This window comes from Euprymna scolopes, chromosome 29, assembly GCF_053919585.1.
Source record: "Euprymna scolopes isolate OS-2025 chromosome 29, ASM5391958v1, whole genome shotgun sequence".
Classification (NCBI taxonomy): domain Eukaryota; kingdom Metazoa; phylum Mollusca; class Cephalopoda; order Sepiida; family Sepiolidae; genus Euprymna; species Euprymna scolopes.
Window position 1 is genome coordinate 37,321,046 of NC_136510.1, and position 14,549 is coordinate 37,335,594.

Sequence of the window (14,549 nt, forward strand, 5' to 3'; positions counted from 1 at the left end):
TAACCTTACAATTGAATAAAAACATATCATAAAACTTTAATTAAACGTGGAAATAAGATTTAAAAAAATAGCGCGGATCACTCTCTGCATTAGCACATAAAATAAAAAAAAATAATCCCATATTTTAAAAATTTAAATTCATTTATGTACTTACCAATTTTTTAATCTTAAATTCCTTTATTTATGTTAAGGCTTTTCACTCATGAAACATTACGTTTTAATTGTTTACTTTCTTTTCACGGCATTGTTTACATAAAAAAGTTTGTTTTAACTTTTTCTAAACTGTTTCATTTTTACGACATGCCTCAACGTATTATAAACACCCTAACCTCCCCATGTTAAAAAAAAAACGCCCCTCCATAAACCTCGAAAGCCGTTCTTAATATGGGGAGGTTGGGGGTGTTCATTCCGAAAGGCGTTTTAACATGGGGAAGTTAGGATGCTTATAATATGCTGGGGCGAGTCGTAAAATTAACGAAGTTGCTATCTATTATTTATTGCAAAAATAGCTTGAAATTTATTTATTTGACAAAAAAAAATTACATTTTGGTACTCCTTGGGTGTTGAGTTCCATGGCGACCAGCAGAAAAAAATAATAGTCGCTCCCTTAGTCCCCCACCCCATTCCGTTTATTCCGAAATCTGTTGTTAACATGGAGAGGTTGAGGGTGTTTATTCTGAAAGCCATTCTTAACGTTTGTGGAGGTGGACCTAATGTAAAAAAAAAAAATAAATACATTAAAAAAAAAACTAAATCATTTACTGATAACTTCTCACTTTTACAAATATTTTTTAATTTACATGCGCGGATGAACAAATTGTTGAATAGTGCGAAAATAAAACGTTTTTGTCATAAACTTCGGGATAATTTTTTGGGTAAATATTTACATTTAGGTCCACCTCCACAATTTTCTTTTTTAAATGACGACTTTTATTGATAAATAAATTTACTTCTCCGCAACTTTTATTGATAAATAAATCTACTTCTCTGCCACGGGCACTGAACCCCTCCTTTTTTTTTTTTTTTTAATAGTATTTTCGGGTGGGTATGCTGACAACAAATATCAGTTAAATATCTCTCTCTATCCATCTCTCCATTTCTCTCTCCAAAACTGGTGTTTATTCCGGAAGCTGTTCTTAAGATGATGAGGTTGGGGGGGTGATTATAAGGTGGACCTAATCTAAAAAAAAAACAAAACAAAAAAAACCCAAGTTTTTTATGCGCACATAAGCAACTATTTTTTTATCAACTTATTTTTTTTTACTTTTTATTTAAAAAGTAGTAAATTTCAATGAATAGAATAATAAATCATTTATCATTAATATGTGTTTTTGGTTTTGTGTTGAATGAAACTTTTTTTTTTTTTCATTACAACAATAATGAACCAATTTAAATCTTCCGGCATGCGTTTAAGGGTTACGAAATTATCAATAAATCGTTTAGTTACTAAGCCAACGTCAGTAAATAAAAAATGTTACATGCGCATGCATTAGCCTTGACTGGGGGGGGCTAAGGGAGTGACCATTAAATAATTATGCTGGTCGCCATGGAACTCAACGCCCAAAGAGTACCTAAAGTGGCACTTATGCACTTATGTTATCGTGCTATTTTTTAAAATAGTATTTTCATGTTAAATTCAAATTTTACAATATGTTTTTCTTTTATTAATTTGTTAAGTGAAAGTACAGATAACCCGGTCGGTTTCTAATGTGAGGAAAATCTAGCCCCCCCCCAAAAAAAAAGGGGTACTGTGGATAATAACAAAACATTAAAATTGCCTCAGTCTCGAAAGATTTCTTCTCTACTGAACGAGGAAAAAAACGGTGAAGTGTAGTTCACCTTCTGTTTCTCTCCCCCTCTCTCTTAATATCTCTCTCTATCCATCTCTCCATTTCCCTCTCTAAATCTATCTTTCTCTCTATATCACCCTCTCCATCTCTCTTTGAGCCCCTTTCTCTCTCTAACTCCCTCTATCTCTCTCCTTTCCTCTGTCTCATCCCTCTCTGCTTCTAACTCTCCCCCTCTCTCTGTTTATCTATCAATCCCTTTATCTCTCTATCTCCTTCTCTTTCCTATCTATATATCTTCCTCTCTATCTGTCCATCTCTAATCCCTCATCCTATTTTAGTCTCCTAAATTAATTACAGTGAATAAGGCATTGTCAAAACATGGATAAATCCTATTTTAGTCACCTAATTTACTGACTGTGAGAATAGAAGTTATTTGGAAATAACTGCTACCTTGAACAGCACCAGAAGTAACTGGTAAAACCTTTCTAATTAAATTGATTTTGGCAGCCATTTGGTAACAAAATGACATAGCCTTAGCCCTTGCTGCATGAGGAATACCTGCGACCTTGCTGCCAAGTAGAAGAATTATTTATTCTACTTTAAAACATTCAATTTTTCAAAAATCTCATGTTCGACATCTCCAAAACATCCAATATGGGGAAAAATATTGCAGAAATGCAAACTTATTGTTTAGGATGAATGCACAATGGTACGCAAAAAATCACTTGAGGCTCTTGGTCGATCCTTGCAAGATTCGCGTGGCAATGTAAGACCATTTGGGAATGCAGTAATATTGCTTGTAGGAGATTTCAGACAAATGTTACCTGTAATTCCTCAATCAACACCAGCAGATAAAATAAATGCTTGCATCAAATACTCTACTTTTTGGTACCATGTGAAGACATTAAACTTAACTCAAACTATGCATGTCCAGTTGCAGACTGCTCGATCCACACAAAAACTTTTGCATCACTTGTGGGAAATTGGGTACGAAAAAGTGCCAGCTGATCCGAGTTAAGGGCGAAATTCTGTGACTCTTAACTTCTGTAATTTTATTACATCAAAAGAAGAGTTGGTTTAAAAGGTTTTGCAGATATTCAAATTAATTATATGAATTCCACTTGACTGAGTGAACAAGCTATTCTTGCAGCTCAATACAAAGACGTCCATGAACTTAACGCTATTATTCAACATAAAATTCCAAGTGAGGTAGTCGAATACAAATCCATCGACTCTGTTGTGGAATCAGATAAAGTGGTTAATTATCCAACAGCTATATTTGCCAGGGATGCCACCGCATGTACTGCAACTGAAAATTGGCATACTAATTATCATGCTGTGAAATATAAACCAATCCAAGCTTTGCAATGGCACATGGATTGCATTAAAAAAAAAATTAACAAACAATATCATAGAAACAACAATCTTAACAGGACCTTTCACAGGTGAATATATCTTCATTCCACACATTCCTATGATTCCACCGGATACATCATTACACTTTAGGAAATTTCACTTTTCAATTTTATTGTCGTTTGCAATAACCATCAACAAAGCACAGGGAACAATCTTTACAATTGTGTGGCTTACAGTTACGCACTGACTGTTTTTTCACATGGACAATTATGTTACAGCTCAGTGGTTAGATGCCAGTGAAGCTCCATGACACTTCCTGAAGCCAGAGTTGCACCAAAAGAATGTTATGCTGACTGTTTGTTGGTCTGCAACTGGTCTCATCCATTACAGTTTTTTTAATGCCGACTTAATTTTGGATTCCATTCTCTCTAAAAAAAACTATTTTTGCATGTCAGTTCAACAAGAATGTTCATGCAAGCTGAAATAATATGCGCTGTTTGTCTTTATATTTTTTTTACATATCCAACATTTTTTTCACTTCTTTTCTTGGCAATTTATAACTACAGTAAATTGCAGTTTCACTTAATGCCTTAACTAGCAAATTCTAGCATTGCTACAAATATAATTTGCTGATTTCTTTATGTCCTCTAATGAGAAGAATAAAAAGAATAGCATTCTTTGAAACTCCGCGGAATAAGGATTTTGTAAATTGTTTTTTGGAGTATTCAGTCGAACAATAAATATCACCTACAGTGGAGGGATAATAAAATTGAAATTTTAGAAACGCATGTACACAAAGGCAAATATTGTTGGCATGAATTTTTCAGAGCATGATCATTGCAAAATAATTATTTTAAAAAGTCTTTGAAAATAAGTATAATACACTGACTGCTTTCCTCCTACCCATAGCTTCGGTCTTTTCATGACTAAACTAATAGGCATCTCCTGTCATTATGATGATCCTCTTTTGTTCTTGTTGGCTCCTTACATCAAATGGCTTCATGTCTTGTCTAGAGCAATTCCCATTAAAAAAAATTATATTTATTGCTTACATCCACCTTGGAGTGTATATTCTACTAGTATATTTAAAATATATATATTAGAGGAGACAACTGAAGTAGCAAAACTGAAGCTGGCCTGCAGGACATTATGTATACAAATATAGGCAAAGGTAGGCATATTTTATTGGTTTGAAAATATAGTTTCTTTTTTTTCCAATTGTCATAAAATTAAATAAATGATGGTTCGTTGGAAAGGTAATGACCTGAATTGTGTAGTGGCCTATGTGACATTTGCCCTTTAGGATGCCCATTAAGGGCATCGTTAATTATCCGGAGCCTATTTTTGGCACTTTTTTACGGCCATAAAATGTTTCACTCATAGTCAATTGTTTTCCTAGTTTTGCGTATGAATTACAAAATATCTGATATTTCCCCAAAACCTCTGGCCTCGATAGAGGGGAGACTGAAACTTACTGCTATGGTTTCACATGATCTGAAATAACAGATACAAATATTTCTCATATGTTATATCTCCCCTCTTTGGTTTTTATACATAAAGTAAATTTCATAGTGTATAAGGATTATTTGATAGTGGAGATATTCATAATCGTACCCTATTTCCAAAAGAGGGTAGATAGATATAACATATGAGAAATATTTGGAATTAAATTTCCCCTTGCTGTTATTTCAGATCATTTGAAACCATAACAGCAAGTTTTAGTCTCCCCTCCATCAAGGGCAGAGGTTTTGGGGAAATATATATATATATATATATATATATATATATATATATATTTATTAAGTAATTTATAAAATATACATGGCGATTAAGCTACACTGAATATTCGGCGTTTCATCCACTCTAGGATTCCTCAAGCTTATGCGCGAATTCTGTGGTTGTTTATCATTTTTATATGGTCCTCTTCTATTAAGGATTTAGTTAGCCAATCAGCTTTCTAGTATCCACCGCGCCCCTTCCTATCAGCCAATGGGCATGCATTTTATCGGACAAAGGATCTGTTTTAAAACTAGGTCAGTGTTTTTTTTTTGTTAGTTTATGTATAAATATATATATATATATATATATGTGTGTGTGTGTGTGTGTGTACATAAATATATGCACATATACATACATGCATACATGTGTGATCGTTTATGTATATTTAATTTATTTATTTATTTATTTTCTATTGTTTTTGTTAGTTTTAAAACTATTTTGTATCGCTATCCTAGTATGTTTATACAGTTCGACTTCATTGATATCCGAAGAACTTTTTAACATTGCCCTAGAATTTGCCGAGACATACACTGATATATCCTCAAAATAAATGAACATAATGAAAAAATGTAGAAAATCAGTTCTAATAAATAACAATAACCAATGGATAAAAATTAAAACGAAAAATTCGTTTGATTTGGCGATGGGTGCCAGGATTCTGCAGAGGCATCAGATCTTGTGGGATTATTCATTCTATGTACCCTCACAGGCATATATAGAGATGACGGACTAGCTATAATACAAAACTCCAACAAAGTCAAGGGAGATAACTTCAAGAAAATCATACACAAGGAAATAAATTAGGTCTAATCACCCACCATCAATTATAAAACAGATTCCTAACTCGATCGTAAGTAGACTCAGTAATAACTCAAGCGATGAAAATGCATTTAACAGGTCAACCAATATCTATGAAACAGCCCTAAAAAATAGTGGATACAAAAATATCGATATCAAATATAAGCAACAAAACACCAATAACTATAATAAAATTAAAAATAGAAGAAAAAGAACTATAATTTGGTATACGGCTCCATATAATCAAATGTTAAAAACAAAACTTGGCAAGAAATTTCTAGATCTTATTGAAAAACACTTTCCCGCAACCAACCCCTTACACAAAATTTTCAATAAAAATACCTTAAAGTTATCCTACAGTTGTTGCGAAAATTCAAAGATGATAATTAAAGCACATAATAACAAAATATTAAATAAAAACAATGTAAACAACAACAAAATAAACAATAAAAAAGTAGACACCATGACAAAAATAAAACTAACGCTAGCAGAAATAATAATAATAATAATAAACCAACCCCGGACAAGAACAACCATACTAGAAATAAAAATACTAATAATGAACAAGATAAATGCAACTGTAGACACCGCTCACTTTGCCCACTTCAAAATAAATGTCTAACCAAAAGCATAGTTTACCAGGCCACAATATTTGCGAAATAAAACCCGAATAACAAGAAATATTATGTAGGTATGACTTCCTTAGATTTCAAAACTCGATATTATGACCACAGAAGTACATTTAACAATAAAAAACACTGTATGACAACAACGCTAGCAAATAAATACTGGGAACTCAAAGAAAGCGGACATTCGCCAGTAGTCGAATGGAAAATAATAAGACAAGCTACCACGTGTAGGGACCTAGACGACCCATGTAGATTATGCCTTCATGAAAAATTTGCTATCCTGTACTTTAAAGAACCCCCAACATCTATTAAACTGTAGAATAGAAATAACAAACAACTGTGTTCACAAGATAAAATTTACTCTAGGATATCGATACAAAATAATTTTAAAACTAACAAAAACAATAGAAAATAAACAAATAAATAAATTAAATAAACATCAATATAGATAAACGATCACACATATATGTATGTATATGTATATATATATGTGCATATATGTATGTACATACATATATATATATTTATATATAAACTAAAAAAAACACAAAAAACCCTAACCTAGATTTAAAACAGATCAAGAAACTAGATATCCAAGCTAAATAGAGCACACACAAAGGAACAGGTCAACAAGAGGTCAAATAGGCCTTTGTCCGATAAGTGTATGCTCATTGGCTGATAGGAAGGGAGCGGTGGATACTAGAAAGCTGATTGGCTAACTAAAATCTCAATAGAAGATGCGTATATAAAAACAACAAACAATCACAAAATTCGCGCATAAGCCTGAAGAGTCCTAGAGTTGATGAAACACGGAATATTCAGTGTAGCTTATATATTTTATAACTTACTAACTAGTTCTACCTACATATTGAGCACTTTTGAAGTAAATACTTAAAGTTTACGCATAAATTTATACTTTCGTATATTAATTTTATGTGAGTAAATTAAGTAGTTATATATATATATATATCAGAGTTTATATATTTAAATTTCATTTAGAAAGAATTAACTTTTCAAAATAAAAACTTATTGTTTGAAACAAAGAATACAATGTTTAAAATAACTTCCGTAATCCATGGATTTTCAATGTAAGTACATCTTCTCAGAGCAAAATCACCAGCATTAATATTGATTTGAAACTAGCTTTGCTAAATAGCACATACAAAGAAGATATTAAAGATTAAATCCCTTTAAGGGACACAGAGAAAGGTAATAAATGTTGAAAGCAAAAAAAAGGATATGATATTTGGTATCCAAATAAAATATTAATCCTTGAAAAGTGTAGGGTAGTGTTATTAAGTTCCATATTGGTTGAAGATTGGTAGAATGGAGGTAAAAAACCAAATGTCTCTGGTAAGGTATCCAAAGTAGTAGACCGTAATCCTTTGTGAATAGAATTAATCTGTTTCATTTTTTCTTATTATATATATATATATATATATGAAACTATTTTCTTTTTTCAGGAGGAACCATAACTTTCGACGTATTACAAGAATCCTGCTGGCTCTCAAAGAACTCGGACATGAAAAATTCACGCTCTCATGGATGCTATTTTTAGCTGATCTAATACACAAGGAAAAGAAACTAGACCAAGCGGAGGACAATTTTGAGAACTTTTGGATTGGTGCTTTGGATGCTGAAGACCAATTAAAAATAATAAAATATAAGAATAAGTTATTACAAGATCGACCACCTGGTTTGCCAAACAAAATTATTGCAAGAAATAATAATGAATCCCTTGAAGATAAGGATGTTCATAGTAGGTCGAAATATGCAAAAATGGAAATGTCTTCAATTCCTGATAGACCAAAAGATAATGTAACTGCAACTACTTCAGCTGATGATAGCCTTAATGATTTTGTTGTCGTAAATAGTTCTGATATAGCTCCTGAAAATATGTCTAATACCACAACTACTACATTTTCTCCAATTTCTCATACAAACACTCAAGAAATAACACCAGCTGATACTAGTGGAAAAAGCAATCCTAATACAAATGTTTCTAACATTATTTCGCATCTTTTCAATCAGATTAATCCATTCAATTAAGTTTTGTAACAGGAATCATATTGGAGTGTCTTTTTTTAAAAATTTATACCAACGCTAATTGTCAGTGTTTTCTTTTTTTTTTCTTACGGGAACTTTAATCATCGTCAGAATGGAAGCGTCTTTATTTAACCAAGAAGATACAAATCTTATTTATAAAGTTCACTATGTCTGTCTGTCTGTCTCCAATTTTTTCAAACTATAACTCCTCCAAAAGAACGGTGCCAGATGACATAAATGATTGCATTTTATGAGGGCTGTTTTTTTCATGTTTTTTTTTTTACTTGGTTAAAATAGTTGCTAAGGGATAAAAAAAAAAAAAGGAGTCAAAATTGAAAAAAAATTAGAACTTGTCAATCATTAAATCAACTTCAGATGTCTTCTACGCATGTGCAAATATTTGTACGTTAATGCTAGCTTATTTTCAGTTTTCTTCCACTCGACTAACAGTGTCTTACTCAGTAACGTTTCAGACTGAGATTCTATAAATTTTGCTTTTGATTTTGGTTTCAATTCTAGCTGATGGCACCGAAGTAATATTTTTTTTTTCTTTTGAAATCAAATTTCTTATTTAGCGTTTCACATGTACAATAACACATAATAGAAATAAATGTTTGATTGTTTAGCTGAAACATAGTTTATGTTAAAAAAAGGGAATTAAGCCATGATTAAAAAGGGAATTAAGCCAATAATTGACAATTATTATATTTTTGTCATTTCTTTAGAAAAAGTAATAGGAGATAACTCCGGTCAGGAGGTTTATTCGAATTTGAAAATTTTAACCAAAAAAAGTACTTGTATCACACTAAAAGAAAAGAATGTGATATTATTTGGAATAATAGCCTATCACCAAATGCCTTAAAGTCTTTTAAGTATTTTACCAAGATGGTAAATCATACCAAAAGCATTGAAATCTGTGGAAAATGCAGTACCTGGTGGTGCCTAAGACAAACGGGCATAAAATAAAAGTACTAGCTTGTATAAGGTATCCCTTTTCTTTCTTTGTTCGTTTGGCTTACTCTTTGTTTTTCTTTCTTTTTTTTACTTCTTTCTTTCTTTTAAAAGAGAAGGAGAGGGGGTCACCAAAGTTATCTGCTTTGAATTAGATACGCACTGATTTTGACATGGAGGTGCAAACTTTATATTTTTCAACCAGTAAAAATAGTTCCCCCTTCTCCACTTGATTTAAAGTTCTCCCCCCCACTAAAAAAAATAGCAAGCCAATGCCAGATAGAAAAACTTATAAAAATACAATACCTAGTCCATTCCATTAACTCCCTCTACCGTGCTAGAAAATTACTCACACCAAAGAGCATCCTATATCTTTACAAAGCCACAATTCGCCAATGTATTGAGTATTGTTGCCACACAATGAAACATTGAACACAAACTTTCTAACTCTCATGTCTATTTCTTATTCAAGAACTTTAAATCTTATCAACTAACTTATCTTTCAAAGTATATTTTGCAGCTTTGTAAAATTGTTGATAAATATGTTTTGCTCTTTAACTTATGTTTTCTTGCTTTTATTCACAAAACTCTATTGTTAAATTTAGCACTTACCAACTGGTGACCCATTCATAGAATTCACGTTTTTACCCATCTTTTGCCAACCTAGCTAAATATATATTAATACTTATCACATTACAAAGATGCCACTATCTGAAAACAGGAGCAGCGCCACACCTGCATTGGGAAAAAATGTAATTTGAATAAGTTTCTCAACATGGGTAATTCTTTTGTAAAACAAACTTTGTCTTTAGAATTTCATTACCCTCTCCCCCACCCCACTTTCTTTTATTTTACTGGTTACTTAAGGATATCACCTGGAAAAAGGAAAATCCACAATGAGAATCAATTTATCAATATACACAGACATATTTCATCCTCATTAAGATATATATATATATTTGTAGTCATCAACATACAGTACTGTTTTATTGTATCACAACTCATTAGTGCTGCTAGACTAGCACCTCTCCCAAGCCGAGAATTGAACCTAGGACCATCGTGTTGACAGTCAGCAGTTCTACCCATTGACCCACGGGAGCTGCGCCCGCAAATAACCTCTACAAATGTCTATTTTAAACAAACATTCGTTCACCACTTTTATAGTGCTCAAACTGCTTATTTACAAACAAACAAACAGCGAGCCTTGCATTTTTCAGAGAGCCAATTCTCTATTGATTATTATATTGTATCTCCTATCTGTTCCATCTGCAGGCCAAAACCAACTCTGCCCCATGTGGTCGCCAACCGGAAACCTACGACTACAATTCCCGTTACCCCTAATTTACGGTGCACGTCACCCTTAATTTCCATTCACCGAGAAGTCCTGGACAGTCCAACAAAAGAGATACATCACCATTTAATGGGAGCTGGTTGGAAAAAAAAACAAGAAACTCTCCCATCCCTCTCCAAACTGTTGCTGTTGTGACCTGAGATGAACAATAATGGAGAGGAAGAAACCCAACGGAGGCATGTTATATTGTCTTCTGGAATACCATTTGTTAACACCTGCGGGGCCTAGAGTCGTCCACCAGTGGAGTAGAAGAGTCCCAATGACGACTAATTAACTCCCTGCTGGCAGGCATACATTGGTTGCCGCTCCCAAGATGTTCATTGTAACGATTGGGCAGTCGCACTGTTCCGATATGGTTTTGCGTCCTGTTTATTATTTATTTACTTCTACTTATTATTAAACGTTCCTTCTGCTATTCTCTTTTACGTTTTCTTGTTACTATCTTTTTACGGGTACTTTTAAAGTCAGTGTGTTCTTACAAATATGTTCTTACTTATATGGGTGTGTGTGTGTGTTCTATTCTTACACCGTTTCTTGCCTTGAAGGGTCTCGACGTGTATGTGCAAATATATAATGTGTACATACCTGCTTGCCTTGTCCAGCGGATGATATCTTCTTTTCACTGAGCTGCCATCTCGGGGTGAGTGGTACTTACTGCTGCAGATGCATCGATAACATGAGATGGATTTGAAGCTTCGATTCTTTTATTAAAGGCAAGCCTATCATGGACTCTGGTTGCTGCGGAGAGACCTTAATCTCCTGTCTGTTCGATCTGCAGGCCAAAACCAACTCTGCCCCATGTGGTCGCCAACCGGAAACCTACAACCACAATTCCCGTTACCCCTAATTTCCGGTGCATGTCACCTCTAATTTCCGGTGCATGTCACCTCTAATTTCCGGTGCATGTCACCTCTAATTTCCGGTGCATTCTATCTAGGTTTATACCTGTCAACCCTAACCTTCTGTGACCCCGCTAAACTCGCTGATGGGAAGCGAAACTATATTTACATAACTTACTATTTCTACAAACTACCTAGATAGCATTTAAGCTGGGATTCCCAATACTACAACACTAGTGACCGACTCATAGTGTTACAGTATTGTAACACTATATACAACTATTCTACTAGTCACATAATTCAAATCTTAAATGTTTACATGCATAACTGTCAAATATGTTCATATTGCTATACCTTAAAGAGTTAAATCGGCTACAGTTAGTGCGTTCCATCTAAATAATGTTTTTAAAAGAATAACTGTATTCCAAGATCCAAATGTTTATTTTCAAGCATATTAAAATTTTGGTAGATTTTTTACAGTGGATGGCGGTGTTAAGTCTCTATGGTTTCAAGTGAGCATTGTCTGAAGACAACGGTTTCAATCCTACCCAAAGCAGGCTAGTGGGTTAGTTGGCCAAAACGTGGTGAGACAACAACAACTATGGAAGGCAGTAATTACTGAGGATACAGTTAAGCGACTCAGCATTCCTATCCCATCGTGGTTAACCACCTGAAAAAAGCCAGAGGAATAGTTGGCCGAAACGTGTTAAAACAACAACTATGAAGATGAGGATAACAGTCCGCAAATAAATATACGATAATATGAAGTTTTCTTATTAATATTTGCTGTCTGAAATTTAAAAGAAAAAAAATTTAACCAAATCAGGACAGGATGTAGTGAAAATGCGATATGAGCGGTGAATATTAATTATTGATATATCTTAATAATAAATACAGTATTAAATTACTTACAATAAGACATAAAAGTAGATATGTGGTGATGGAATAACAAAGTGATTCCTATGAACGCTAAAAAAGAAACAGCTCTAATTGCTTACCCTCTTTCTTTCTTTCCTTCATTTGGATTCGCTTTCTTTCTAACTTCCTAAAGCAAGTAAGTTTTTGCAGGAACGTGTGAACTCAAAAATTTTTCCAACCAATGAAAATCATTTCAAGCTCCGAAAAGCAACATGCCTGTGTGAAAATGGTAAGCCGGTGCGAAGTTAGTAATTCATATAAAACAAACCACATCAAAATCTAGAGAATTCTCAAGCCAGCGCACCGTGAACAGAATTCCAGAATAGTAAGGAATTGGTAATTGTACCAAACTGGGGGGGGGGGATATTGAAATCGTCCCATCACTAGTTAATAAGTTTCAAAAAATGGAAAAAAAATATTGCTTTTAACATAACTAAGAACAAATATATATAAGCTATTGTCATAGCTGCTGCATACAAAGTGGACTCCCTCTAACATGCTAGAAAACTTGGTTTTTAAAAATCTTCTCCAATGAGTCTTGAACAACCACCAACCTTTTTCTTGTTCTTCAATTAAATTCTTCGGTTTTTGGCTATTTTTTTTTTCAATACTCGCCGCCAGTCCACAACTTAAATTGTGCATGCTCTATTTTATTTCAGCTTTCATCATATCAAAGTTTTTTTTTTTTTGTGCTGAAGTGCTACAGGGTTTCTAGTTTGCAGAATTAGGCCGCATAAGGTTCAACCTTGATTCCTAAGAGTCCAAAAGTGTTAAAATTTCAAAGAGAGCAATTTTTTTTTAGGTAACTGCTCCCACCCATGTTGGAGGAGGTGGAGGCTTGTTTTATGCGTCTACTATGAAAGAAAAAAGAAAACTCAAAGTGAGTTTTAAAACCCAAGTGCATTTGTGACATTTCTTTATTAATAACTAGCCTGGATGCCTGGCGTTGCACGGGTGTTTGGAGGTGTATGCTGAGCAAAAATCAAATGGTAGAACCTGTACTGCGAGTGAGGAAAACAATGTGGGAAAAAAATATGACGTCTTTGCGATTGTGCCCATCGCCAAACCGGAAGTGACGAAGGTTTTAATTAAGGCTAGTCAATCGAAAGAGGGGATGACTTTCGAAAATATCAGCAAAAAAAGCGATCCCTCCTTGTAAAAAAGTGCTCAGTTCGGGATGAAGGAATTTATGTTTTTGGCCAATTTTTTGATTATTTATCGTCTGAAGGGTAAAGCTCCAAAACAATACCAATCTTGTGAAAATCCTTCGCCTCTGTCAAAAGTTTTAGGCAAACATACAAACATACATACATACATTTAAACAGATAGGTGAGATTTATATTATAGAGTAGCCTGGGTGCCTGGCGTTGCCCGAATGTTTAGAGGTGTATGTTTAAGAAAAAACAGTTGTAGTAGGCAGGCTTGAACCACGACACGAAGGCGGAAAAGAAAGTGGATGTGTGTGTAAAGGTTTTGGTTGAGCAAAAAAAAAAAGAAGGAAAATTGCGAGTGTAAAAAAAAAAGTGGTAGTAGGAAGGCAGGCTTGAACCCGTACTCCGAAGGAGGAAAAGAAAGTGAAAAAAAGACATGACGTGTAAGCTGTTGCACCCATCACCAAACAGGAAGTGACGTAGTTTTAAATTAAGGCTAGACAACTGAAAAGAGGTGATGACTTTCGAAAATATCAGCGAAAAAAGCGACCCCTCCCTGTAGAAAATCCCCCATTTGAGGATGAAGGAATTAAAGTTTTTGGCCAATTTTTCAATATTTGTCGTCCGAAGGGTTGAGCTTCAAAATGATACTGATCTCATGAAAATCCGTCGTGTGTGTGGAAAGTTTTTGCGAGACATACAAACATAGATATACATATCATCTATATATATAGAAGCAAAAATGTGTGTATGTATGTATGTATGTATGTATGTATGTTCGCTTTTTGTGTGTGTCTGCAAAAGGCTTAATAAATTTGGAATACTGAAATTCTCGCCACAAGTTATACTGCAGATTAATATCAGGAACTAAATCTGACCAAAGACCGTTTGCTTCTAACTTTGAGCCAGTATTCTTCTGGTTTGGCTCTGACAATGCAATA

At 33.8% G+C, this 14,549-nt stretch overlaps 1 protein-coding gene across 2 annotated transcripts in view; it reads left to right on the plus strand.

Moving 5' to 3' along the window:
* Positions 1 to 9,907, plus strand: part of LOC145252589 (opioid growth factor receptor-like protein 1) — an 82,795-nt gene extending 72,888 nt beyond the window's left edge. For both annotated transcript variants that reach the window (XM_080112254.1, XM_080112255.1), the window contains one exon: positions 7,816 to 9,907. In XM_080112254.1, coding sequence (XP_079968380.1) covers positions 7,816 to 8,401 — 586 coding nt within the window. In that variant the 3' untranslated portion in view covers positions 8,402 to 9,907. The remainder of the gene's footprint in view (positions 1 to 7,815) is intronic.
* The last annotated feature ends 4,642 nt before the right edge of the window (positions 9,908 to 14,549 follow it).